At 39.0% G+C, this 26,264-nt stretch overlaps 2 protein-coding genes across 4 annotated transcripts in view; one reads left to right on the top strand and one right to left on the bottom strand.

Moving 5' to 3' along the window:
* synprb (synaptoporin b) overlaps nucleotides 1-14,424 on the top strand; it is a 35,508-nt gene extending 21,084 nt beyond the window's left edge. For all 3 annotated transcript variants that reach the window (XM_086087508.1, XM_086087509.1, XM_086087510.1), the window contains 8 exons: nucleotides 1,702-1,805; nucleotides 2,292-2,449; nucleotides 7,846-7,984; nucleotides 8,899-8,977; nucleotides 9,483-9,607; nucleotides 11,618-11,816; nucleotides 11,896-12,087; nucleotides 13,180-14,424. In XM_086087508.1, coding sequence (XP_085943634.1) covers nucleotides 8,954-8,977; nucleotides 9,483-9,607; nucleotides 11,618-11,816; nucleotides 11,896-12,087; nucleotides 13,180-13,518 — 879 coding nt within the window. In that variant the 5' untranslated portion in view covers nucleotides 1,702-1,805; nucleotides 2,292-2,449; nucleotides 7,846-7,984; nucleotides 8,899-8,953 and the 3' untranslated portion in view covers nucleotides 13,519-14,424. The remainder of the gene's footprint in view (nucleotides 1-1,701; nucleotides 1,806-2,291; nucleotides 2,450-7,845; nucleotides 7,985-8,898; nucleotides 8,978-9,482; nucleotides 9,608-11,617; nucleotides 11,817-11,895; nucleotides 12,088-13,179) is intronic.
* A 3,875-nt stretch (nucleotides 14,425-18,299) lies between these two features.
* opn1mw4 (opsin 1 (cone pigments), medium-wave-sensitive, 4) lies at nucleotides 18,300-20,915 on the bottom strand. Its single transcript, XM_086086757.1, has 5 exons — nucleotides 20,425-20,915; nucleotides 20,179-20,347; nucleotides 19,303-19,468; nucleotides 18,966-19,205; nucleotides 18,300-18,871 (listed from the first exon to the last, which is right to left on the bottom strand). The coding sequence occupies exons 1-5, from the start codon at nucleotides 20,807-20,809 to the stop codon at nucleotides 18,773-18,775; spliced, it is 1,059 nt and encodes a 352-aa protein (XP_085942883.1). The 5' UTR covers nucleotides 20,810-20,915; the 3' UTR covers nucleotides 18,300-18,772.
* Between the last annotated feature and the right edge of the window lie 5,349 nt (nucleotides 20,916-26,264).

The following is a 26,264-nucleotide window of genomic DNA, read 5'->3' as shown; positions in this document are numbered from 1 at the left end:
CTGTGGCCCGGATGATATCATTAAAAGTGACAACGTGTCAGCCTGTGTGAGTTAAGATGACAGAAGTGCACAAGTGGTCCCCCTATGGTGTAGAGCACATGAATGGGGACCATTTTAGGGGAAGCTCCTAAATTTGTGTCACAGAAGTGCTCCCATTTGGGGTTCAAGGTAAACTTTTTGGAATATGCCTCATTAATCAAACAAAGCTTGGATCCAAACCATCGCCATGCTTGACATCACACGGACATTAGCAAATCTTCAGCTCATTGAACATCTGGAAGATTACCGCCAGATGTGCTTTGATGTTCCTTTTTTTTTTAATATGCAGTGGTACCTCGGAGTTTGAACCTAATTCGTTCCTGCGAAGTGTTCAAAGTCCGAATTGTTCAACCTCCGAAACATTTTTCTCCATAGGAAATAATGTAAATGCAATTAATCCGTTCCCAAGCTCCAAAAACAGAAAATTATTTACATTTTTATTTATATATTTTTTTAAACAATACAAAATACCTTACCTTTTTTGTTGTGGTGTGATGGCATCAGTGGACGATAAATGCTATGTTAATGCTTGCTTTAATTCAGTGCTGAGTTTGTGAATTTTACATTGGGCATATTGTTAGACTACTAAGGGGACCTTGCGTGCGTTGTTTAACGTCAGGCATGTTCTTGAACAGGTAAGGGGGGGTCCTGCCAGTATTTACAGAAATAGTCACGGTAGTTACAACGGTGTGATAATCTCCTTCCTAATTCCACTGTGGTTCGTAGCACTGTACGTTTTTCTTTGCTGCCGCTGGCATTGTTGTCTTTCTTTGAGCCCATGGCGAAGAAAATTGTTGTGGAAAGATCAAAATGCACACACAAATGTATGGAGCTCCTCCTCCGGGAGTTTTCGCGATCTGACTGGAAATGAGTCAACGCATCGTCTCAACTACCGCGACGTGAGCATTCGGCTTCACTCGGCTACCCGTTCTCAAGGTCCGTTCGGCTTAGCTTGGGTGTTCGAACTCCCAAAATGAGTTCAAACTCAAAGGCATTTTTTTACTCCGATTTTTGGGTTGAAGTCCGATTTGTACGATTTCCGAGACGTTCAAACTCCGAGGTTCCACTGTGTATAGTTTAGACAACAGTATCACTCTGCAAATGTTCAGTCCGCTCTCCGTTAATGTCAAGTATCTTCAAAGGGTGAATACATTTGTGTCATTTGACATTTATTTTATTGTATAATACAGTAGTTAACATCAATGGAAAACATTGCTTGTAGAGTTAAAGAAACTTTTACGTGATTTTTTTTTGAATGAATATTAAAAAAAAAAGGCTACAAATGACACAATCTGCATGCTGCTGAGTTTAATAAACAGTTATATTTCAATGAAGTGTCCATGTTTTGTGGCGTCCGGAAGCCTGTTAGCCCATGGGCTAGCCACCAGCTAGCATAATAAACAGTTAACATTCCCTGAAGTGAACCGAGAAGTTGAAAATGAGTTTAAAGGGGCAGTTTAGGCCATCTAGTGGTGAACTAATAATTCATTCATTAAAAAAAAAACACTGTTTATTTCAATAATATGCAAAAAAAATCACATCAACATATTTTTATATATAATCATAGGTCTAGTAATTGCTAATTATTTTACATACAGTAGGTCGTGCCGTGCCGTGCCTTATAGGAAGTTGACATGTTTTGCGGCCATCTTTCTGCCATAGAGACCTGAAGGAGAAGAACTTCGCAAACGTTACGCAGTTAGCCTTTGGTGATAGTTGCAGCTCGCGTGGAACCCAATGGATCAACCGTCGCTTACGTTCCACAGGTGGGGCCTCACAGTCTCCCTCTGCTTTGCGCTTTGCTAGCTTTCCCTCTAGCTGCTCCAGCTAGTTCTTGCTAGCCACTCTTGCTCGCCCGCTCACGCTAACTCCTGCTCGCCAGGTTTCTCACTCCAAATAATAATTTAATGTCATATCTCAATTACTCAGCACTTATCTTCAATCGTTATTTAGAAACAAATCACAAAGAAACCATTTTACAGGGTCTTTATAAGGCTGATAAATTTGAGACGTTCCATCTTTTATTGATAAATTGCCGTAATCATCACCATATAAATCCAAAACAAAGTGACTAAAACAATCCATTTAACCATTCTTATTTGTGATTAGGTTTTTAGTAACGGCAGCACTTAAGAGTCTGCTGACATAAAGTACGCTAAGTGACAATACAAAACTTTACATCCTTTTGTACAATGATGGTAACGTTAGTGTTGACGATGATGATGATCCCAGACCGTTGTGTGTGTGTTCAGGCCCAGGGCGGCAACCACACACACGACTGAAGCGCTAACTCAGCGTGCACGGAAGACCGACGCACTTCTCCGTTGAAACTTAAGTGAAGGCGACAGCTGGACTGGCTGACTGCTGCTCCGCATGTTCTTCGCGCATTTGACCAGCGGATTCCCTGGAGGTAACCACACTTTCAAGAGACACTTCCGCTGCTCTTAATTTAGTTGCCTGTCTGCGCTAACAGGCTCTCTTAGTTGATTTTCTGTTTTTCTCCGTGGTCTTCAGCTTTATAAATTGTCTTCTTTTTTTTTTTTTGCACTAATCCCCTTTGGTCTTGTGCACACTATCTCCAAACCTTTTAAACATGAATAATTAACCGATGTTTTTAGTCCAGCGCCTATACGTCAAGCAGAGTGTGTGTATATGCATTAAATGTTGATGTTCTTTATGGTGGAACAGCAGCACAATTTTTCCCGAGATGAACATTTAGACCGTTAATCACACTCACAGTCCCGCTAAAAAAATAATGCCGACGTCCATTTATTAGCTATTTTTGATTGTTTCCAAGCAGTGAGTGGGGCTTGTATTGAACCCTGCTCTTCAACTTTAAAAATCTGAGGATTATTTAATTAATCCAGAGAGATGCTGGTTCAGTCAGATACAGCACATCTGTCAAATAAATGTTCTTGTATTAAAAAAAAAAAAAAAAAAAACACTGTGGCTGCAAAGATTTAGTCGGATAATAAATTGGCTGCTTCTTGAGACTTTCGCTAATATTAATGGGCCGAGACCATATCAAAGATTTGAACTTTCCCTCACCCCTACACGATAGATCAATTATTAATAACTGTCGCGGAGACTTGCCTGGCTTTAGCATTCACTTGAGTTCCTCCATGAATGTCTCTCTGACTGATTTTATTCTGAAAGAGATAAATGAACAACTATAGGGAGTTAATCAAAGCAGCAAGCGACAGGATTGGCGGATTATGTCAACACGCGGTTGAATTTTTCATTGATGTGCTGGCGTCCTTGGAGCGTTGACGCGGGCGGTATACGTATGTGACAAGGCAGACGTTGCGGCGGGACTGAAATATCACACAATAACTGTGTTTTAATATATTCATGACTTGCCTCTGGTCTGACATTGAGCATTTTTATAATTGATTGAGAGTAGAGGAGGGAGAACCGTGAAATGTTTTGTCTTTAGAGTCAAGCGAGAGTGTGTGTGCGCGTCATTGTTGATTCACAGCTGCTAAAATGGTGTTTGAATTTGTGTAGAAAGTGGGAATAATGTCCGACATATTCTGGATACACAATGTGACAATCTGTCAGGTATGATCGCTGCGTCCTTTTCCACACTCGATATGTGAATACGCCACATTTGAAGGGAATGACAGGAGACGTTTTGATTGATGGTGAATGGATCTGTGTTCACACCCACAATGAAGCAAACTGCCCTTTTTTTTTTTTAATACGCTGTCTGCGATATTACAAACACGCCTCGGTGCAGGTTTACGCCATGCTATGAAATAGAGTCCACAAATCTAAACTAACTGCACACGCACACACACACACTTTAATACTAACGTAAAGCTATAAACTCACTCACCATAAAAATCAACATAAACAAATAAAACAAATTCCCACACTTGCATACACAAAAAGTTTCATTAAAACATTATAACATGCTCTCCCTCACACACACACACACCCACTAGCACAAGGCTACAAACACATTAGCCATAAATTTCAAAATGAAAAAAAACACACAAACTACCACATTAGCTATGTGCTCACATTCAGTATAAAATGATGTGTTCACACACCAACAGATCATGTAAAAAGACACTGGACATAACACAACACGCATATAATAAACTAGACAATAGACAAGTAAAGAAATAGAAAAGAAAAAGTACCATAACAATAGCTTTTGTGCTTTTCTGCCTTATTTTGCATTATTAAATCATTATTAATATTTATTCACAATACTGATTCATTCATTTATTTTTGTTATCAATTAATTAGTTTGACATGTCTTTTTTTTTTTTTTTTTTTTTTTTTTTTTTTTTTTTTTTTCTTTTTTTTCTTTAGAGCTCAGTATTGTTCATTCGGAAATGTCATCATCATTGCTCTTTTTTTTTTTTTTTTTTTTTTTTTTTTTTTTTAAATATATATATATATATATATATACACATATATACATACATATATACATATATACATACATACATACATACCTTTTTTTTTTTTTTTTTTGTGTGTGTGGGTGAGTATGTGTGCGTGCGTGCGTGCGTGCGTGTGTTTGTTAGCTCACCAGAAAACCTATTAGAAAAAAAAAATCTTATACCGTTCACCTAAATCGAACACCAGGAGACCCGAGGGGACCGAAGAAAACCAAGGAAGGTGAAATCCAGCACCGACCAGACACCCCCCACCAGAACTCCTCCCCAGCCCAAGAAACATCCAGACCCCAACAAATCCAAAAAACATAAAGTCAGGGAGGCCTCAAGAGACCAACGGAGAGACCGAGAAAAGGAAGGAAGGACAGACGAAGCCGCGTGAGATCCGAGACACCAGCCTCCACCGATTCAATAACCTGAGGAGGAAACAGATTGTGTCTGAGTTTCGGTAGATGCTGGTGTGGTGGATCTGGCATGCATGAAAATCTCCACCAAAGAGGGGAGCCGTCGACCCCCGCCGGAACAGAGCAAGCGCAACACCTCAGGGCCCCCCAGGCCGCGGCAGCGCCAAAGGACGACCCCCGGGCCCCACCAGGGCCACCGGCCGGAGAGCAAACCCAGGAGCAGGAGCGCCCCCCGCCCCAACACGGCCCGCGCCCCCGGCCCAACGCAGCAGGACGGGGCACTGCAGGCCCACCAGGCACCCCACCGGCCCCCAACCCCCGCCCTCCCACCACCCCCCGCCCCCCATCCACCCCCCGCCACCCACCCCAACCCAGCCCCAGCCGCCCCCATGCCCCCAATCCCCCAGACACCCCCCACCCCCAGCACCCCCCCACCCCGCAACCCCCACCACCGCCCCCCCCCCCCAACAAAGCCGCCCCCCCCCCGACCCCACCCCGACCAACCGGCAGCCCCCCAACCCCCGACCCCCAGCCCCCGGGGACCACCCGCACCCAGGCACCGGCGCCGAAGAGGGGCCGGACAGCGGAGCGGAGAGGGCAGCCGCGCCCACCCCACCTGACATGTCTTTATTGCATGGCTGATTTTACTCAGCGCTGCATGCTGCAATGGTTGTTTTAATGTGCTTTAAATAAAGTTGAGTTGAGAAAATTACCAATCTTATACAGAAGCGTATGTCGCTTATTAATGAGGAAAAGCTTTGTCCATAAAATATCAAATATTTGTTGTGATATTTTTAGGCTTTTATGTGGGCATAAGTAGAAATGTCCACATAACATTTTGATGATGAGTGATTGCAGTTTTCCGATATGGCACGGCTCCTTATGGCCCACCGGCGGGTTTGGGTCTACTCAAAACATTAGACACGCAAAACACAGAAGTGACTCTAAAACACACTCACAAATGCACAAACAAGTACTCACCAGAGATGCTAATCATGTATTAATGTGTGCAGATTTTTGCAGGTTTGTTTTGATGGTCAAAGTTTTGCTCTAACCAACCAATCAGAGGGCGGGAAATGCTAACATTATTGTGGTCCTGTGATGCGAATAAGTGACGTGCGCATTACGTTTGCGCATGCGTGAGGGGAAAAAAAACAGCGAGGCACCACGCACCATAATGCACCGTGCAGTCGAGATGCGCACTTCGCTTATTTGAAATTGTATTGGTTAAATGAAACTGTCCTATTGCTAATATAGTTTTCAGTTGGCCAACTGTGGACAGATTAGATCTACGTGGCAGCACATAGCAGCTGAAATCTGATTGTATACAAGTCGAACATTCTCATACCCGTATACGAAGCAGTGCAGCCAAGAGAAATGTTACGAAAAGAAAATAATAGAAACCCTAAGAAGCACACATGACGTACAGCAAATATAAATATGCACAACCACACACACACACACACGCACACACACTTAGACAAACAGAGAGGTTCAGGGCTTCTCAGGGGACGCTCTAAAATATTTAAATGCTGAGGTTTTTATATATATATATACACATGCGAGATTGATGGAATAAGGTCAGTGTCAGTGTTGCAGCTCCTTGCACATCCCAGACAGCAACATGACGCCACGCACTTGCAAAACTAACGCACGCGTGCACGCGTGTGTGTAAGTATGCAGGCTGGGGCTTAGCAAGGCTGAGGCTGCAGTGCCTTCAACAGCAGTATTTGGCTTGTTGGTGCAAGGAGGAGCCCATTTTCCAGACAAATCATTTTACATAACACAGTCCTCCACATTTTGCTCCCAAAATAGAAAAGGTAATTCTCAATTTTCCACCAATCACTTGCTGCAGGTTCCTTCATTTGACTGCATTTTTTTCCTTCTGACTTTGACCTCACTTCCTGCATTTAACAGCAATAGACGTGAGTTGAACTCTCAGTTCCTCTTCTACGATTTAATAGCATATCGCTTTTTAGATTAAGTTCAGAGACGAAGCTTTAAACTACGGAGGCGGCACATGCCTGCGGGAAATGTAGCTTAGATACGTTGAGGCCTGTCAAAAAAACACAAAAAAAACCACCAGATTTATGCTTGTCTCTTTCCTCTCGTAGATTTTAGGGTGGAGCAAAAAGATGATGCCAGAAAAAGATTCATTAATAATGCAACGTGAGGATGAAGCCTCGCCACTTTACTATGGTGGGAGAACACCCCACCTCCCCCTCATCCCATCACCTATTCTAAACGCTGAATTATTGAGTGCAACCATAAGTGAGTGAATTAAAATGTAACTATAATGTGCGTGTTCCTTTCAAGAGGGCACAATCGTCACCTGCATTCTGGGGCAGAAAACGGGTTCATTGCTTTGGAAGTGTGGAAGGGCTCATATATGATATGCTGCTGCCCTCTTATGGATGTACTCCATCATTGGAGGCTGACGGAGGAAATTTGGGGGTTTTGAAATTGCTTCTTAGCAGACCCTCGAGGCCATCATGGCATTGATGACGTACGTTTACAACCTTGAAATTCTAATCGTATTGATTTATTCACAACTCTCTGTTGTCTTCATTTTGTAGCATTTCATTTGGCTGTACTGTTTTTAGTATATGTAGACATTATTTTTATTTTTGTATTATTATTTGTATTTTATTATTTAAAAATAATATTAAAATGCATTTTATTTTAATTTTTTATTGGATTTAATTTTGTATTGGATTTTGGCCTCAATGTTCTGCAAACTTCAATATAATCTGCTCACTTGTTTATTTAACAAAGCAGCTTCAGAAATTTACCTCACACCACAATGCCGATTATTTAGTACCAATACCACTAGTACTTTTCAGACATACCCCCCCCCCCCCCCCCACCCCCCAAAACCCAAAACAATGACAGATAGTTTTAAACAAAGACCTACAGTATATATCATAATGCAGAATTTTCCTTAAAATTGCATGAAATTAATGGCAATATTCTACTCTTTTAATTTCTAGTTCCTGGTCGTAAAACGGGCCACCAGTATTGGCCGCCCTGATACTGGCATCGGCTTCCGTTACAAGTACCGATACCTTGAAAAAAAGACAGATATTGGCCTGATACCGATACGTGGCATCGTTAATTGCTCATCGCTCGGTGAGTATAGTGTATTTTATTTAATTAAGAAAAAAAATGTTGTCATGTTATTGGTTGGATAAAAACAGATTCTGAACTAGATCATGCACATGGCACAATTACCTGTTGTAATATCATGTTTTTATATTTGTATTGATGATTTCTGTGTCGTGATAATGGTGATGTTAAGAGGGGGTTTAAGTTAGGTTAGAATCCACTGAAACCCAAGGTACCAAATGCAGTGCCTGTGACTGCTTTCTTTGCTTTACTATCATTTTCTCTACTAACTTTATTACGTAGTATCGGCAGTAGTAATATCAACACATTATTTAGTGTATTTAATTATTGATTGCAGCTTTGGAAAAGCTTAACTAGGGATGCCAATTTCAATTCAGCTGAAGTTGCGAAAGGTATCAGCAGCAACGGGAAGGGAATCGTATGAAAAGAACAAATCAAACATGTAATATACAGAAAAAACAGAAGAGGTCGCCAAAACAACTCAGTGTTTGTTCCACTCTACTGTACGTTGTATTCTTTGATCTGCTTCCGTCATCATTCATTCATTCATTTTTAAAATAATAATTATTATATTATTTTATTATTATATCATATGCACTGCATATAAACGAGACTGTTTATGAACACAATTTTTAAGGTGTTTTTTAAATAAGGATATTTTCTGTAAAAAAATAAAAAATAAATAATAATAATAATATGGTTAGAGTTTGGAGGAAACACATCTATCCATATTGCCTGGGGGAAATGTTTGCAAACTGAAGTTCATAGAACTGTAAGTTGAAAGGTGCCGAGTTCGATATGCCATGTTGAAATGAATACACTTGCGAAATCTATTTGACTCCTCCTTTGGGAAGTTAGTGTACCTCATGTGAGCCCTCCCCTCTGCTGGATTCTCTCCTCTTATGGTCCAATCTCAGCCCGATGACAAACGCTGCAGATACGAGTGGACTTTGGCCATCTCTGGGATTTTAAATGTGTATGGTTATATTTGCCCCGGTAAGTATCTTTCTCTTCATTTATTTCATTAAAAATGAACTTATTATTATTTTACTTATAAAGTAAATTAGTTTTTCATGTGCTTAAAATAGAAGTAATACTGCAGTAAGAGGTTGGTGAATCTTTATATAAATATTTCTTTCCAGTGTGCAGCCACGTAAACGTCCTCGGTTTAAAGCACATGTTGTGTCCGGTGCTTTGAATTTAGCAATATTGTGAAGGTGCAGCTGTCGAAACGTTTGATGCAAAAATGAATCCGCCTGCACTGCTGCGGCCACCCTCTAGTGCACAGTGAGCAGCACTTCCCACCTTTAAATTATTCAGCTTTTGTTTTCAAACCAATTAGAAATTTTCATAATCAGTCCTGTGATTTATTGATGGGAATACATTATTGCAGTAAGCCACAGTATACACTCACTCGAGCAATGTCCTCTGATAGTCCTTTAACTCATACAAGTGAATGTTTTTTCTCCTCATGTGACTGCTATCATATTCTCTTCCTCAGATTTTTGCCATTTGTGCGTTTGCAACATGCGGCGGCTACTATGGGCACCTCCGGGTTAAAGTGGACTGTGCGGATAGCAGGCAGAGTAACAGGAGCATCAACATTGAATTTGGCTATCCATTCAGGTATACACCGTGCCAACTTTGACTGATCATTTTTTTTGGGACAATTTTATGTATTGGCGTGTATTGCGTGTCATGTCAACAAAATCATATATCGAGCAGAGGACAAAAAGAATATACATGACAATGAACGCTTTCCTGCTACCAATAATTCGTTATTATCAAATAGGACCTTTTGAATAAGTTCCACTTTCTCTCCGACGTTTTTAAATAGTGTACCGTGTGTCAATATTTTTAGCTGCATTGTCTTTCTCTTGATTGCCCCTTTAAATAGGTTGTTGAGCTATTTATGTTTCAGAACAACTTGTTGCCATTAAAGCTTCGTGTATGGGAAAGTGTTACATTATTAATAAGTTGAAGAAGGACATCGGTGTTACTAAGTCCATTGCCCAAACCGGTAAGCCAAATAAATAACACCATTTGTTAATTTAAACTTCCTTGAAAAGTAGACTCACTTAGTACTTTGTTTACGGAAGACACACCTCGCATGAGTGGCAGAGAAATAAGATGATCTCTGTATCCTGTCACTAAATGAAGCGGTCTCTCTGAGCAAGCAGCCCAAAGGCATTGTGGGTGCACGCCGCTAGACAGGATCAATAGTGGAAACATTCTGGCGCGTCAAAATGGACCACTTAAGGTTACATTCTTGACTGATCTGGCTCCGAGTGCATTTTGGTCTAATGATGCAGTGAAACATCTCCGACAAAGGGCCCTTTAAATTGGACTGGCTTCCTGCTTCCACATCGCAAATGACGTAAGCTCATTTAGACAAAAAAAAGTGGAATACATTGACAAGGATGAGCGCAAAAAAAAAAAAATTGAATTTCATTATGGACAAATCTGAAGAAATATTTCCTGTAACGGCTCTTTCAATTTGATCTAACATGAAATCCACCCATGTAAAATTAAATTTTAACTGAACTTAAACGCCACTCCGGCTGTGTCCAAATGTCCACGCGTGTCCCTTAACGCCTCATTCACTACATAGCCCTTCACTATATAGTTGCTTAATATGTCGTGCCCTCATTCTGTTTGGCGATTCGGACAGCCAAGCTCACGACTGTCTCCTCTTCGCACATCACGTGACCACCGTAACTCTTTCGACGCACCCGCGCATAAATCTCCGACTATTTATTGTGAATGAAAATGTTGTAAAACTGTACTTAATTTCTTTGGTTGTAAATATGTTCAACTAAAACGATAATTCATTATTTCCGTTGTATATATTTAATACATGGCTTTGATTCCCGCGCTTGTTTTTTTTTTTTTTTCATACTCGCAATGCATTGCTGTCTTTAGCAACCCGGTTGAGTGAACATCAATGTTCAGTGTGTTTGAGAAGTGGTGATGATTGTGTTATTTTTTGGTGCCTTGTAAACCGCACTTTGACATTTCTTTTTGATTTGTGTTTAATGCCAAAATATTTGTTGATTTTTGTAATTTCATTTTTTTTTTTTAATAATAATCAGAGTGCATTGTGGGTAATTTTGAGTGCCCTACATTTTCGCTTCCTGGCCATTTGGACGTCACAAAATTTTCTCTTTAATTAACAGTTCAGTTTGCGGGGAAAGCAACGCCATCACTTTTTGTTTAGTGACTTTCTAGCATTCAAATATTCTCGAGTTTTGAGTATAACTAAAGGTAAAAAAAATATATATAGCACTTGTCCTTATTTGAGTGATGGGTGAGCTTGAGCCGATCCCAGCTGACTTATTGTGAGAGGTAGGCTGGTTGCTAGTCACTCAACCACAAACAGGAAGAATATATAGACGCCTTCTTAAAATAATAGCCTAAGTCATTTTTTTTTAGATTTTTCAGGAAACACAAAAAAAATTAACCATTTGCATCACGAGGAGCTTATTTAATAATAATGTTAATAATTTTTGCAAAAAAAATGTCTTAGGCAATTATTTTGGGTGACAATGTATGATCTGTAAAACTAACTAAACATCCTATCGCAATACATATTTTCCATGAACAAAAATTGAGAACAAATCTGCTTTTCCTCTGCAGATTACAACAAGTGCATTTCAAAGCTCCGCTATGTGAAACAAAGAGAGAGGAAATTATCTTCCTGGACGGCGACTTTTCCTCTGCTGCTCAGTTTTTTGTCACTGTGGGCGTGATCACTTTCCTCTACTCCCTACTGGCAACTGTGGTCTACATATTTTACCAGAACAAATACTTGAAGAACAACAGAGGCCCACTCGTGGTCAGTGACTGTTCAACCTCTCCAGTAGCAAGACCAGACGTTGCTATATTCACTGATTTGTGTTCCTTCTGATGTGCAGGACTTTGTGGTGACATTCATCTTCTCCCTCATGTGGCTCGTCAGTAGTTGTTGTTGGGCCAAAGCTCTGTCTGACATCAAGATGGCTACAAAGCCTACCAAGGTGCTGCTGCTCATCCCTGCCTGCTCGGCTCAGGAGAACAAATGTACAGCTGCGCAGGAACCACATTGGTCTCGCCTCAACACGTCTGTGGTGGGTAGAAATCGGGCATCTACAACAATTTAAAGCAACATGGAAGGAAGGAGTAAGTAAGTGGTGGCTGGTATTCACAGTTTGGAACGTGTTTGCCGAAAGGCTGATTTTCTGTATCTAATGTTTACAAAGAACAGTATATGCTAACTGCAAAAGTGGCCCTCATCATCTTAATGTGTCCTTCCTTTGCCCTTTTTTGCTCATTATAGCAACAAAAACAAAAGATGTTATGTTTATGTCTCTTTTTTTGTTGTTGTTGTCATGACATATTTTTCACCGGCAGTTGCTAGGCAGGGGTTCATGGGGTTCAATCATAACAATGAAAAAAAAAATAGCTTATGTTGTTATTCCACTGTACAGCAAACAGACAGGAAGTCAGGACGGACACACACAAAATAAATTATTTCAAAACATTATTCATCACATGAATTTTCCAATGGAGCCACTGCTCTTAATTAAATACAGTATAAATACTAAGGGTGTCAGGTGATTAACATTTTTTATCATAATTAATATCATGACTTCAACAGTTAATTAATCACAAATTTGATATCTGTTCTAATTGTACAATAAAATGCACAATACATCTTTTCCATACATTTTCATACTCTTGTTAGCATAAAAGTGGAAGAAACATGGCTGCATCTTTTAGTCATTGATACATTAATTTCATAATAATTCATAAAATGTTGTTAAAATTAAAAATATATACTGTACTGCAAAAAATAAGTGATATTAATTTCTGTTGAAGTCATATTTCTGCCTCTAGATGGCATAATTGCATTTAAGATGGTGACAGCTCAGTGCATTTTTGAAGTATTTGTGAAATTCTGCATATTTTTAAAATTGTAAAATACAACTTGACCCCAGTCTCCACAAATATATGCATTATTATTACATGCATTACTGCTAAATTTTGACATAGACGTGTGCTGCATTGCGACTGGAATTCCCCCAGTTTGTCGCATTAAAGGAACTTTAAATTAACTCAAAATTAACTCACTCATTTTGACACCCCTAATAATTATTATTTTTTTAATTCTCAGCATTCACTCAACTATAACATTCATTCTTTACATTTTCTCCCTCCAGGTTTTTGGTTTTGTCAACGTCGTCCTTTGGGCTGGAAACATTTGGTTTGTCTTTAAAGAGACGGGCTGGTACAAGATGGGGCAGCGGTATCCCACCAGGAGCACTTTGGGAAAACGAGAAATGCGTCAGCGACTCTACAGCGAGAGCAGCTTTGACCTTCAGGAGGAAAGTGTTGGCGCTCAGCCGTCCAAACACAACAACTTCAACCAGACAAAAGGGGATTTAGGGATGCAGGTGTACCGGCAAGGCAGCTTCAACCAATCACAAGTGAGCCGTGGCCTCCCACAAACCTATCTTGGTCAGCCAGTCATTTATGACAGTAAGGGAGAAGCCCTGTGATCATGTCAATGAGAAGTAATGTTGCCTTATGTCTATTTTATTGGATACATGTGACACTTGTATTACAGTAAAAATGGTGTGTTTTTCATACAGCTAAAGTTTTGATGTCATCTTTACTGACCGCTTCATTTAAATGTAATCACACTGTGAAAACGTATATGGTGGGTCAGCTACTTCACATAGTTCACTTGTTGTTGACGAATTCTCTGAATGGTCCCTTATATGTGTCTGGTATCAAAATGTGTTATGTATGGAATCCTATTGATGTTTAACAAACATATTGAAGAATAAATAACAGCGCAAACAGAATTGTGTTCAAGCACATTATTATTATTATTATTATTAACATTATTATTAACATTATTATTAACATTATTATTAACATTATTATTAACATTATTATAATCGTTTGTAAGCATCCTAAGGGTCTTAGTCCTTCTTATGTTTCAGAATTTCTTAGACCATATGAAGCGGGGGGGATTTTAATCTGCAATTTTAGTATGAAAAGTGCTTTATAAACGTATGGATTGATTGATTGCTTGATTATTAAAGCATATTTTATCAAAGATGACAGAATATACTTTGTTAATACTGCATTTAGATTCTAATGTCTCCATAAATTGTATGTCTAGCTGTAACTGTAAATTTCACTATAGAATTCAAACTGATTTATTGTAAGATTTTGAGCGGCACAACGTATTACAGACCACATTTGCGCTTCAGTATTTATTTTGATAGATGAGTGGTTGTTTCCAATTTTTTGTATTCTTCTGAGTTTTTAATGTTGGATATCTCAAGATTGTAATCAATCTTTTTGTCGTTGTTGTTGCTTGTGTTTCACTCTCTCTCTCTCATCTTGTTGTTTTTTTCCTCTCCTTGTGGAACCTGCAACTGACTGTGATTGTTATTGCCTTAAACAAAAATAAAAATTAAATAAAATGAAATGTGTTTTTGTCCACTTGCAAACGATTCATTTTAAATAGACGGATTCAGTGCAATTTAATGTTGCACTATTCGTTTGCTTGCATTCGTATTTACAGTAGATCTATCTAATTTAAATCCTAAAATTCCAAATGTTGAATCTTTTTACTCAATTTTGCTACAGAAACTATCCTAAAATGTACAAAAATAAAATTATTTCATAATATATTATATCTCTTTGTGTCCATGAAAAAAGAAAAAGAAAAAAAAGTCAGCGGTGATTCAAAGCCAGCAGGCAGCAGGTTGAAAGCAAAAGAGGGAATGATAAATGAATAAAGCTTCTTGTGGAGAACATTAAAGTGTACTCCATGCAGCGTACCTGGATTATCTCCATTGCAAAGGCCAGTGGGATAATCCCCCCTGGTGGCCGTTTCATCTCATTTTAGACAATTAGCATAATACCTACAGTAGCCATACCGAAAACTCCCACTAATGACTTGTCAATTATCTTTGCTTGGATAAAGCCAAGACAAACAAGTGATTATATTTCAATTAAATTGTGTGCCTAAGGCCCTTACTGAACATCCATAAAGTAAACTAACAATATTTTGCTGTTTGGACAGCCCATCTTTATGTGCGTTGCATAAAGACAACACTGTTTACTGTGCAGCTCAGAGCAGGTTTATGGGAAGCGAAGTTTAAATTGAATAAGTGTGGCGTCTCGCTATCCTCAGGACAAGATGTGTTCTTTGATTGCTTATTGGGATGAGATATTATCAACCTAGCAATCTAGTTTTGATACTTGATGGTATGTTGTTGTTTTTTTTATGATAATGTTGTTTGATCAAGGCACGGTACAAAGTGGTTAGCATGTAGGCCTCACAGTTGAGAGGTTCTGGGTTCAAATCCTGTGTTGAGTTTGCACGTTTCTCCCTGGGCTTGTATGGGTTTACTCTGGGTCCTCCCACATTCCATTGCTGTGGGAACGAGTCTAGTCTACTGTATTTTTTAATTTGGTAGGAGCGCTACCCATCCCTTGGCGTTACAGTGCATCTCCAGTTTGGTGACAAAAAGAAGGTATGACTTTAGACTCTGTTAAACCAGGTCTAACTAGTGGTACAGGTGTTTTTTTTTTTGTTTTTTTTTACTAAGATGACAAGAATCTTCTTCTTAACATCAATTGAACATCCGAGTATTTAAATGTGGTTGTCACTATTTTACGACTTCTGAATTCATTTTTTTTATACATATAAACAGTATAATAATAAAATTGTGTAGACTATTTGTAATAATGCGATGAGGTGATTTATATAATTTTCACTGTCATAATGGCCTTCATAAGGAGCCCATAATAACTACAATGTGGCCTGTGATAAAAATGAATTTGAAACACCTGCCCTAAATTGCCCATAGGTGTGACTGAGAGTGTAAATGGTTGTTTGTCTGGTATGTGTCATGTGATTGACTTGCAACCAGTCCAGGGCATACCCCGCCTTCTTGCAAAAAAATCAGCTGGGATATGCCATTTTGCCTGCAACCCTAGCGCTACAGGAAATGCATGGACTTTGTTTGATTATCCTTTCCATGGCAATTGAATTATTTTAACCTTTAAAAATCATTCGTCGTTTTTTGTTTTGTTCGTTAGTCAGTCAGTTACACAACCATATTCCGAAACCGTTGTGGTGAGATGGCCCTTGCGCCAAAGAACAGAACATATTTTCTATGTTGCAATGTATTCATCAATGTATAAGTCGGAGAGAATGTTGACTTCCCCATAACTGCAATTTACGTTTAACAGAATCTAAAAAGCTAATCAGCGAAGTCCATCCGAGGCCGTTGTTCACGGCGAACATCCTCCTGGAATTACATGCACTTTGTTATCAAGGCCTCACTTTGCAGCAGTCCTCTTTCTGGTCCAAGTAATTAAATGGCGAGGAGAAGTGAGGCTCCTCTCTGCGGGGTGCTGCCCCTTACACAAATGCTAATGGGATGCAGGTGTCCAGGGCCGCCTCTCTGCGCTAGTAAATTACAGCGTATGCGCTCCCAGCTTGACAATTAGGATCAGAATGTGTGAAGGAAATAAAGGGTTGCATCACGGGGATAAATGCCACATTGCGTTTTTGTGCAGTACAGTGAAACCTAGTTGAGCTAATGTGTTACAGTCTTGTGTGTCACATTTGTTATGAGTGAATTTCAAGCAGTGTTGACTTTCATTAATAAAACAACCTGGCATTGACCTCTCAAATGCAAATGATATTCTACACTTTGTGCTTATAATGTACGCGTACTATGAAGCAAGGGCTGTATCTCAAATTCTTGAAATAATGATGACCTTGGTTGAGAAATGCTCTCAAATGGACCAGGTGGTACTGAGGATTGCCTCCAGAGAGCAGTATAGCATCAAACAGCATTCCACGTTGCACTGCTACGCCACTGCAAACTACAACCATCCAAACATCCATCCATTTTCTGAACTACTTATCCTCACTAGGGTAATAATAATAATAATAATAATAATAATAATAATAATAATAATAATAATAATAATAATAATAATAATGAGTATGATAACAATAAACACATTGTTGAATGAACATTTCTCTGACCTATCAATGAAAAACTGCGCATTCTTATCTTTATAAGTGGAGTATTTGATAAAGCTCTACAAACGGCTCCCTTCTGACGTTTGTCAACTCTGTGCTATGTGAGAACTGCATTCCCACACTCTAAAAGGGAATCGTTGAACCAGTTTAAGATTACAAATTGGATTGTTGACCAATTTTAAAACGTTTTTTTTTTTAAATGCTTCAATTGGCAGCACAGGGTTGAATTAATTCAATGTAAAGTGAATATATTAAGTTTAATTTATTATGAGTTCATTAAACTTAATATGCTTGCTTGAATTAAATGAATCCAAAAGTAATCCAAAGTGAATATATTAAGTCTAACGAACTCCTAATTAATTAAACTTAATATATTTACTTTGGATTCATTTAATTCAATCGTGTGTTACCAATTGAAGCACGTTTTTTTTTTTTAATTGGCCAACAATTCTCTTTTTAGAGTGCAACGTCATGCTCATGACTCATAATGACGGTTGCTCACTTCATTTCCAGATCATCTGTTTGCGCGTTCCAAGACAGCAAATAGTTTTAGCATCCATTTCCGCAAGGCCTTATGTGTGATTAGAGGATTCCCAACAGATTGCTCAAAGCGACTTTCAGCCGTTGACACACTTCCTGGGATTATCACACAACTTAACTACCATTTGGGTGTTAAGGCGCGCGTCTGTGATTAAACTGCGTGATCACCTCTGCAGCTGCCAGTGTGCTCCGTCGTGAGAGCCCCTTTGAGCGAAGCGTGCATTTCAGACGTCAGGAGTGTAAGTGTGCCTATGTGGATAAAACGGGGCAGCTTGCAAAGTGGCTCCATATTAAAAAAACGCAGGGTGACATCAGTCGCAGTGCTGTTATTGAACAATTTGTTCATGCATTTTGTATGAAAAGACAAAGCAGATTCCAACATAAAACCGTTCATTTTGTGCAGGTGTATCGTTGCAGAGTTCAAACTCATCACTTTGTTTTAAGCTGTTCCAACGTGTAAATATGAACCCTTGCTGCAACCTTCTGTCTATCTTACTCAAATTTGGACCACCCACCGTGATGACTAATTAGAGTAAGACTAAAATGAGTCACATCCTGCTGATCATGATCTTATTATGTTATATCATGATCTTATTATAATGTATGTAAACTTACATTCAAACTTGAACCTAAGCCTTAATGGAATCCATTTTCTGCTAAAGGTAAAAAAATAAAAAGGGACAACGTACAAGGCAAGAATCAAAAGGAGTACACAGATCTTTTCATGCATGCATTTATTTACTCCATCCTATGTTTTTTTCTTCTTTTGGTCAAATACATAAAAACAATCACACTGGTAGGCCAGTGAAACATGACATAATTACATGAAAATAGCCTCACATGATTGCACATGGGCCACGTGTTGATAGTCGAGCGTCGTCGAGTGCCGTCAAACTCTGTGCAGTGAGTCACAGTTCATTCACACACTCGCGTGCACACAAACAGACCAGACAACACGATGCACAACCGCTGCAGCCTTCTGGTATCTCTCTTGCACTGTTTTTTTTTTATATACATATTGACAAGTGAGTTGATATTCGTTAGTGTGTTTTTGTCCAGAGTCCATTCATATTCCGTAATTCCATTTGGCAAAAGTCCAAGATGTTTTTTTTTTTTTTTCATGGGATCGTTTACAAATCTGGATGCAATCACTAAGGAAAACGTCCATTGATTTGGAGCTGTCATCATATTTAAGACACAGAAGACACTTCTGTCTTGCTGGCGGACACGGAAGTCTCATCCTCCACCATGCCGCCCATTCCAATAGTGCTCAGCATGCAGTTACGGAACTAGAAAAAAAAAAGAGCAAGAGAAACAGGGAATGTAACAGCAATATTCGCAAGCGCCACTAAAGACGTCAAGAAGACAGTACGCGGCACCGACCTGTTTGTTAAACAGCACGTAGATGACTGGGTTGTAGAGGGCGGAGCTCTTTGCAAAGAAGGCGGGCAAAGCAGCAGTCAGAGCAGAGAAGTAAGCTCCCTTGTTCATGAAGATCCAGCCGGCGAAGGTGGCATATGGGGTCCAAGCGATCAGGAAGCCAAAGACCATCAGGACGCACATACGTGTCACTTCCTTCTCAGCTTTTTGGGTGGAGGCAGAGTCCTGCTGCTGGGCTGCAGCCTTGAAGTAAACCATAAACGTTGTTAAAGACCCAAACTCAAATTTATTTATTTTTTTCAGGCGACAGATGGGTGATTTAATGCGTCGCACTACTTACAGCTTTGACTGTAAGCACAAGGCTGCCGTAAGTGAAGAAAATCAGGAAGACAGGGACGAAGAAGTGGACGACAAACATGTAGATAACGTAGGATTCGTTGTTAAAGCCTGGGGCCAGAGTGTAGTAGTCGGGTCCGCAGGAGCACTGCATGCCCTCAGGGAGGTATCTGTGTAAGAGTGATCATGTATGATTCCACTTAGAAGCAATATTTTGGCCCAAGTGGTTAGCACTGCAAGGTGCAATGCTCTCATTTTGCTTCCACTGTCCCAAAACATGTATGCAAGGTTTGTAGGCTCGAGAATTTGAAGCTCTCTATGAGTCACTAAAGTGAATGATTACCAGGCCGCGCCTGTTGACATTCGACAGCCTCTAGAGGGCGTAGCTGTTTGTTAACTCATTCGCTGCCATTGACGGCTATAAGCATCAAAAATTTATTTGAGCTATTTTCTATTAGTTTAACATTTTCTTCCACTTTTGTTAACAAGAGTATGAAAACCTAGAAAAAAAGTTTTTATTGTACATTTAGAACAGATATAAAATGTGTGATTAATCATGAGTTAACTAGTGAGGTCATGCGATTAATTACAATTAAAAAAAATTAATTGCCTGACGAAATGATTATTAAAAATTAGGGGCATCAGGTGATTAAAATTGTAATTTATCGCATGACTTCAATAGTTAACTCACAAATTTTATATCTGTTCTAAATGTACAATAAAAAAATTCTAGGTTATCATACTCTTAACAAAAGTAGAAAAAAAATGTTAAACTAATAAAAATGGTTAAAATTATTTTTTTTACGTTTGCAATCGTCAATGGCAGTGAATGAGTTCAAGATGCATTTTAACTGGGACGAAATAATTTAAAAAGGCCTACCTGGACCATCCAAACAGTGGGGGTGCGGCACATGCCATAGCCATGATCCAGGTGAAGACAACTCCAGCTGCAGCGTGGGTCCCAGTGAACTTGAAGCTTCCCATAGGTTTGCACACCACAATGTATCTCTCCACAGCCAACACCACCAGAGACCAGAGAGCGACTTCACCTGCAGGAAAGTTTGGTTAGGAATCGATCGTTTACCCGCCACTTCAATCAAGCCCGTCACTCGCAAGCTGAACTTACCTCCCAGCGTGGCCATGAATCCCTCCACTGCGCAGGCGGTGGCTCCCATAATGAAATAGCCGTTGATAGCCGATGTGATTGTGATGGTGAATCCGAAGGCGCACATAATGAGACCAGCCACAGCCAAGTTGACCAGGATGTAGTTGAGAGGTTGCCGAAGCTTCTTGTTCTGAGCCGTGACCAACAGTGTCAAACCATTGATGGGGGTTCCAGTGCAGATCAGGAAGAACATGTAAAAAGCCAGAAGCTTGTACCAGATGGGGTCCACCATGTAATACTGCTGGTATTCAAATGGACTTCTAACAATCCCGGTCCTGTTGGACATGGGGATGTAGAAGTTTTTGCCCTCGGTGCCATTCGGCTCAGATTGTCCTTCCCAACCCATGGTTGTTAAGTTGGTTTGTGAGAGTTTCGATCCGTCCAAACTCGGCTTGTGTGTTGTCTCAATTGGTGTTGAAAGCCGAACCCACTCCAGCGGTTTATGCCGTCCTGGGTGTTGTTTTATACCTCTTTGCGGTGATCCCCAAATTAGATTACAGGAGGATTGAGAGGCAGCGTACGGCTCAAGTCTGACCAATTAGTGACTTTGCCAAAGCATGAAGGCACTGCGCGTCACACCTTTAACCCTCCATCAACCATCACGTACTTGTACAGGTAATGAGGACATTATTTCATTTACTGTGACCCTCATGGCAACAATAAATTAAAGTTTTTCCCTCAACATTAAAATTATTCAACTTTCATCATTTTTCTTATATATCGACGCCTTCTTAAAATAATAGCCTTAGTCATTTTTTCAGATTTGCATCATTTAGGCAAAAAATTAAATATTTTGCAAAAAAAATGACTTTTATTATTATTATTTATGTATTATTTTAAGAGGGTGACGATATGTGATTATTTTTTTTGATTGATTCCAGATATAATTGCTATGCACACGTAACAGTATGTATTGCTGCCCTGCTCATATGTTTGAAACCAAAATACTATATGATACAGTACAGTATGACACTCGTGCAACACTAAAACCACACTAATGACATTATAAGTCAAAAAGTCTTTATGGCTCTTTATTTCTTATTTCTTATTTCTTAATTTAGATTTTATTTTATTTTTTGTTCCAAATGTTCTCTTCCTTAATCTGTCATTTTTCGGAACTTTTTCCATCTTTAACTCAACTTCCACGCTGACTATCTTTCTTTGATCTTTCTCTGATCTGCACACCGTCAGAGATTACCAGCTAAAATGCCGGCTTGATTGGCTGAGTGATATCACGTGGGAAGGCTTTACTCTCATATAATTGGTCTGTAGGTTTTGTCAGTACCGTAAAGTCTGTAATACTGCGCTGGTATTCCTTTATATCTACCTTTTCATATCCTGTAGGGGTGGGACAACATTGCAAGCCAAAATGGCCACACTTGCTTTACCTCTGAATCTCCATGAGCCAAACTTGCTCAGGGCCAACATCTACACTGTAAAATAAAAAATCAATAATTAGACCGTTGTTGAAAATTCACCAAATGTCACCATGTCACCACTTTTGCTCAAGTACAAGTACTTTACTCCACTAAAGGCCATATGATATTCTATACTGTGTATAACAAATGTAACTTTCACTCACTGTATGTGCGGCACATGAACAATTTGTGGTAAAAAGATCCGACTTCTACTTTTAAATTTCGCACATTAAATAAAATTCACATATTCAAATTTCATTAACTATTTTTTTTTAATTTTAGTTTTCTTATTTTGTTAACTATAATCACCTTAATGATCACACAACTGCTTCGCTTTTAGCAAGTTACACACTATTACTTTTCTTTGAATTTTGACTTTTTGATATTTGTCACATCAAGTTGGGTCAATAATACGGTCGAACCAAAGCCTTCTGAAGTCGTATTTCACTGCATAAAAATATAATATAGAAACCACTCATTCAAACGGGAACCCATCTGTCACCTAGATTCCATAAGTTCGACAATACCTACAAGCGGGATTTCCACAGCAAGTAGCTTGCGTTCATCTGCTTAGTTGTCCAGAAATTGTCACGAGCAAGCCTTCCTAATCTTCAATCCTCACAAATTGGATTCACACCTCGTACGCAATTGCGAGGCGTTTAATAGGGTGTCTGTGCGCTACTGGGCGTCTGCGCACACATTAGAGGTGACTGCTGTCCACCTCAATTGGCATAGTCTTCAAAAGGTGATTACGGCAACTCCATAGCAGATCACAGGTCAAAGATATCCGCTTGCCTGTGACGACAAAGAACAGGGCTGTGCAGAGACACTCGGGGGGGGGGGGGGGGGGGCAAGGTTAAAGGGGGCACGTGGAGGTGGAGGTAGACTTCAGAGTTAAGGACAATGGAGAAGAATGCAGTAGTATGACTGATTTGTACTTTGGGTTGGCGCTGAGCCACAAGACATCGTAGGCCATTGATGGGAACAGAATGAGAAAAGACGCTTGATTTCAAGGACAGCGGACATTGCCGTTTCTAACAAAGATCTCCTGAGCTTTATATTTTCTTCTCGTTTCACTGGATAGCATTGCTTCTCTACTCTTATTTACTTAGTGATCTGACTGATTTTTTATTTTTATTTTTTACTGTTGTAAACTGAACTGACAATAATGATTCAAAATCTAAATACTTTCATTTCATTCCTGATTTCTAAACCATTATCATAAAGGGAAAAAGCATTAATGAAAATTGCCCATCACTGCAGAACAATGATAAACAGTCAGTAGGCAAATCCTATCTTTTAATTGTGACAAATTAACAAACATTTGTCACGCAATACATTTATAAATTTACCTGCAAACTTGCTGTTCCTGGGTGATAACGTTCCACTGTAGTTGGTGTGTACACTAATTCCGAGTTTACGCCACCAGTCAAAATGGCGGTCGACTCGGTGACAGGACGCTCTCCGCTCATTGAAAAGCATTGCACTTTGGATCGTTGTCATTTGATTAAACTGTGATGAAATGTTGTTTGACTACTATAGCAATCTGCCTGGTTTGTATGCTAGTCACAGGCAAAAGCAATACAATATGTCGTTTGTTTACACCATGTAAACGATGCATTTGTATTGCGTTGTAATGCAGAAATATCAGAAACGCCCAGATGTTCGGAATTGTCAATTCTAGTGTTTCACTACTCTACATTTCACATTAGATTTGTCATTAGCATGTCTTCTCTGTCTTCTTACTCAACGTATGAATGCTTAGCTACTCCTTGTCCTCCTTTTGTGATACTTACAGTGTATATTATTCAATGTTGGGGCGGTGAGTATGAGTCACTTAGAGGAGAGGATCCACACCCTGACAGTGTTTAGCTGCGCCAGCTAACTAGCCGTAGCTAATACGGAGCGGGTTGGTTTAGCGTCTCGGATGAACATGCAACAGGTAGAATAGTGATGCATTATAATGTACATTATATACTGATATACCTAAACCCATATTCCATTTTGGACTCAGTCAAAAGCAATATGTCATTATTTCGTTATATTCCGATAAATAAATGAGCCTTCTCAAATTGGAGTTCAGTATGAAATTCCTCATTAAAAGTGGTAAAACATTGGTCGCTCACAAATTTGATTCTTTATAAAAGAATTGAATGATGTTTGATAGTCTCTGACAGGTAGTTTAATGCATTTGGTAAGCACTGTGCATATATGTATGCAAACGTAGCTACTACATACGTAGCTAGTAGCTATAATTACACACATACGTACGTACGTATTACTTTACACATACATACATAATGTACATTACACTACACTTTACATTTGGGTAAGTGGGCCATCAGTTTAGTACCTGAGCTGTAAACGAGATTGATAGACAAGCTTTGAGCTGCTCATAAGCTTGCAGCAGGTGAGGAGTCACACGTTAAGTCACAACACTTAAATGAGATTAGCCGGCCACTTAACAGAAACGCGAGATGTGAGCACACTCGGGCGGATGTAAAGTGTGGCAGGAAGCAGTGTACCGACAGCGAACGGAAAGTGGACGTAAGCTTTCAGTAGGTCAGGAAGAGGTGTCATATAACCGACCTGAAATATGAACAATGAGCCACAAACTTGTAATGGTAATACAGCTGATGATGATGATGATGACTAGGATTTATTTTCCATCATATGCAGAGCTTCTTTTTTGTTTTCCCAGAAGATGATTTTATTCATTCACGTGATGTCCTTTACATGAGCTGCTTCGATCTTCTTGAGTGTAAGATTTGATCGACTATGACAACTAACGGAGTGTTTTAAATTATGACACATTAAAATGCTTTGTAGGTCACTGTGTCGCACTGATATAAAACGTTAAATAAGTGAACACTTTCTCTCTGGCTCGTCTTGACAGATCCTCTTTAAATCCTCACAGGATCTGCGCACTAATCCCAAGTGGCCCAGACAAATTCACCTATAATACTTCCTCTCCTTCTCCTGTCATGCAGCCCATTGATACGCAAGCTCACACATCGGACTGCAGCCTACACTTCTGCTGAAATTCTGCTCAAATTTTTTTTTTCGTGATCTAAAGAATGAGCCGAATATAAATCATTTTCAAAGTTTTTCCACCATTATTGTGACCAATAATCTGTACTTAACTCAATTCAATATTGTTTTTATCTTTTAGAGAGGGAAAGTACAAATAAACAAAAAGCGAGCAGATCCTCTCATCTACTACAACATCTGACATTTGAGGTTTAAGTAATTTACAATGGTGACGTGTGGGTGCTTTCTCCCATTTAATTTGAGATTAAATGTGATTAATTGGTTAATTCTGAACACGGCCACTTCCCAGTTAGAAGAGGGTATGCACATTTTGCACCCACAATATCTCAGAAAAACGAATTATATGTGGGGAAAACATATAATGATTGGTCTTTGGTCTTATTGTTTAATATTAATATTACAAAAACCAAGCAGTGGTGTGTAGACTTTTTTTTCCATTTGTAATTATCTCATGTGTTTATTTAGTATTTTTTAATTAATTCTATAATGTTTTAAATAATTAACCAGGTGCTCAATACAATAAATACTTTGAAAGTGTATATTTTTTTATTTTACGATTTACAGTAAATACACTCACCAATTATTATAAAATAAATTAAACATTTCTATTCATGTAAGATTGTTTATTTTTACTAATAGATTTTGATTTGATTTTAAATACAAAATGTAACCAATTATTTAATAAAATAAATGAAAGAAATATTAAATGTAATGTATAATCGAAATTTATTTATGACCATTTTTTTGTATTTATTTTAGTTTATTATTTACAATAATTTAATATAAATTATTTGTTGAAACAAAAAAAAAAGAATAAATACAATGCATTTTAATGAACCAATTTTAGGAATAAATGGCAAAATATATGCGGCTCGTAATAATAATTGTTGGGTGAATGCTCTGCCCTGCCATGTAGTGGTATGCCACACCAAACTACAACAACAATGACAAACATATCAAAATCGAATGTTTTACACATATCTTGTCAGATGTGTCTAATGTTATGAACCACAAGTGTAAACGTTTAAGTCCCCGGTGATCATACAGAATTAATGAGGATTGTCCTTGTCTCCAGTGTATTGTGCTGTTTTTCATATCATATGTGCTGTATTATTATTGGAGTCCAGTAGACCAAGCAGGATGGCGAGCGACAAGGAATTGCAGCACCTCCAAGTGGCCAAGACTGACACTACATGGCTCTCTTTATGAATCTATTGATGATAACTTGTCATAGTTTTGATCTGATCAGTATTACAAAGACACTATTGAATCGACCATACATATCCACATCCATATAAATACGATACTATAAGCTGTCATTAGATGTTTTTT

This window comes from Leptonotus elevatus, chromosome 10, assembly GCF_054856555.1.
Source record: "Leptonotus elevatus isolate MCC_2025b chromosome 10, RoL_Lele_1.0, whole genome shotgun sequence".
NCBI lineage: Eukaryota > Metazoa > Chordata > Actinopteri > Syngnathiformes > Syngnathidae > Leptonotus > Leptonotus elevatus.
The sequence above is the reverse complement of the archived record's forward strand: the minus strand, read 5'-3'. Positions and strand labels throughout refer to the sequence as shown.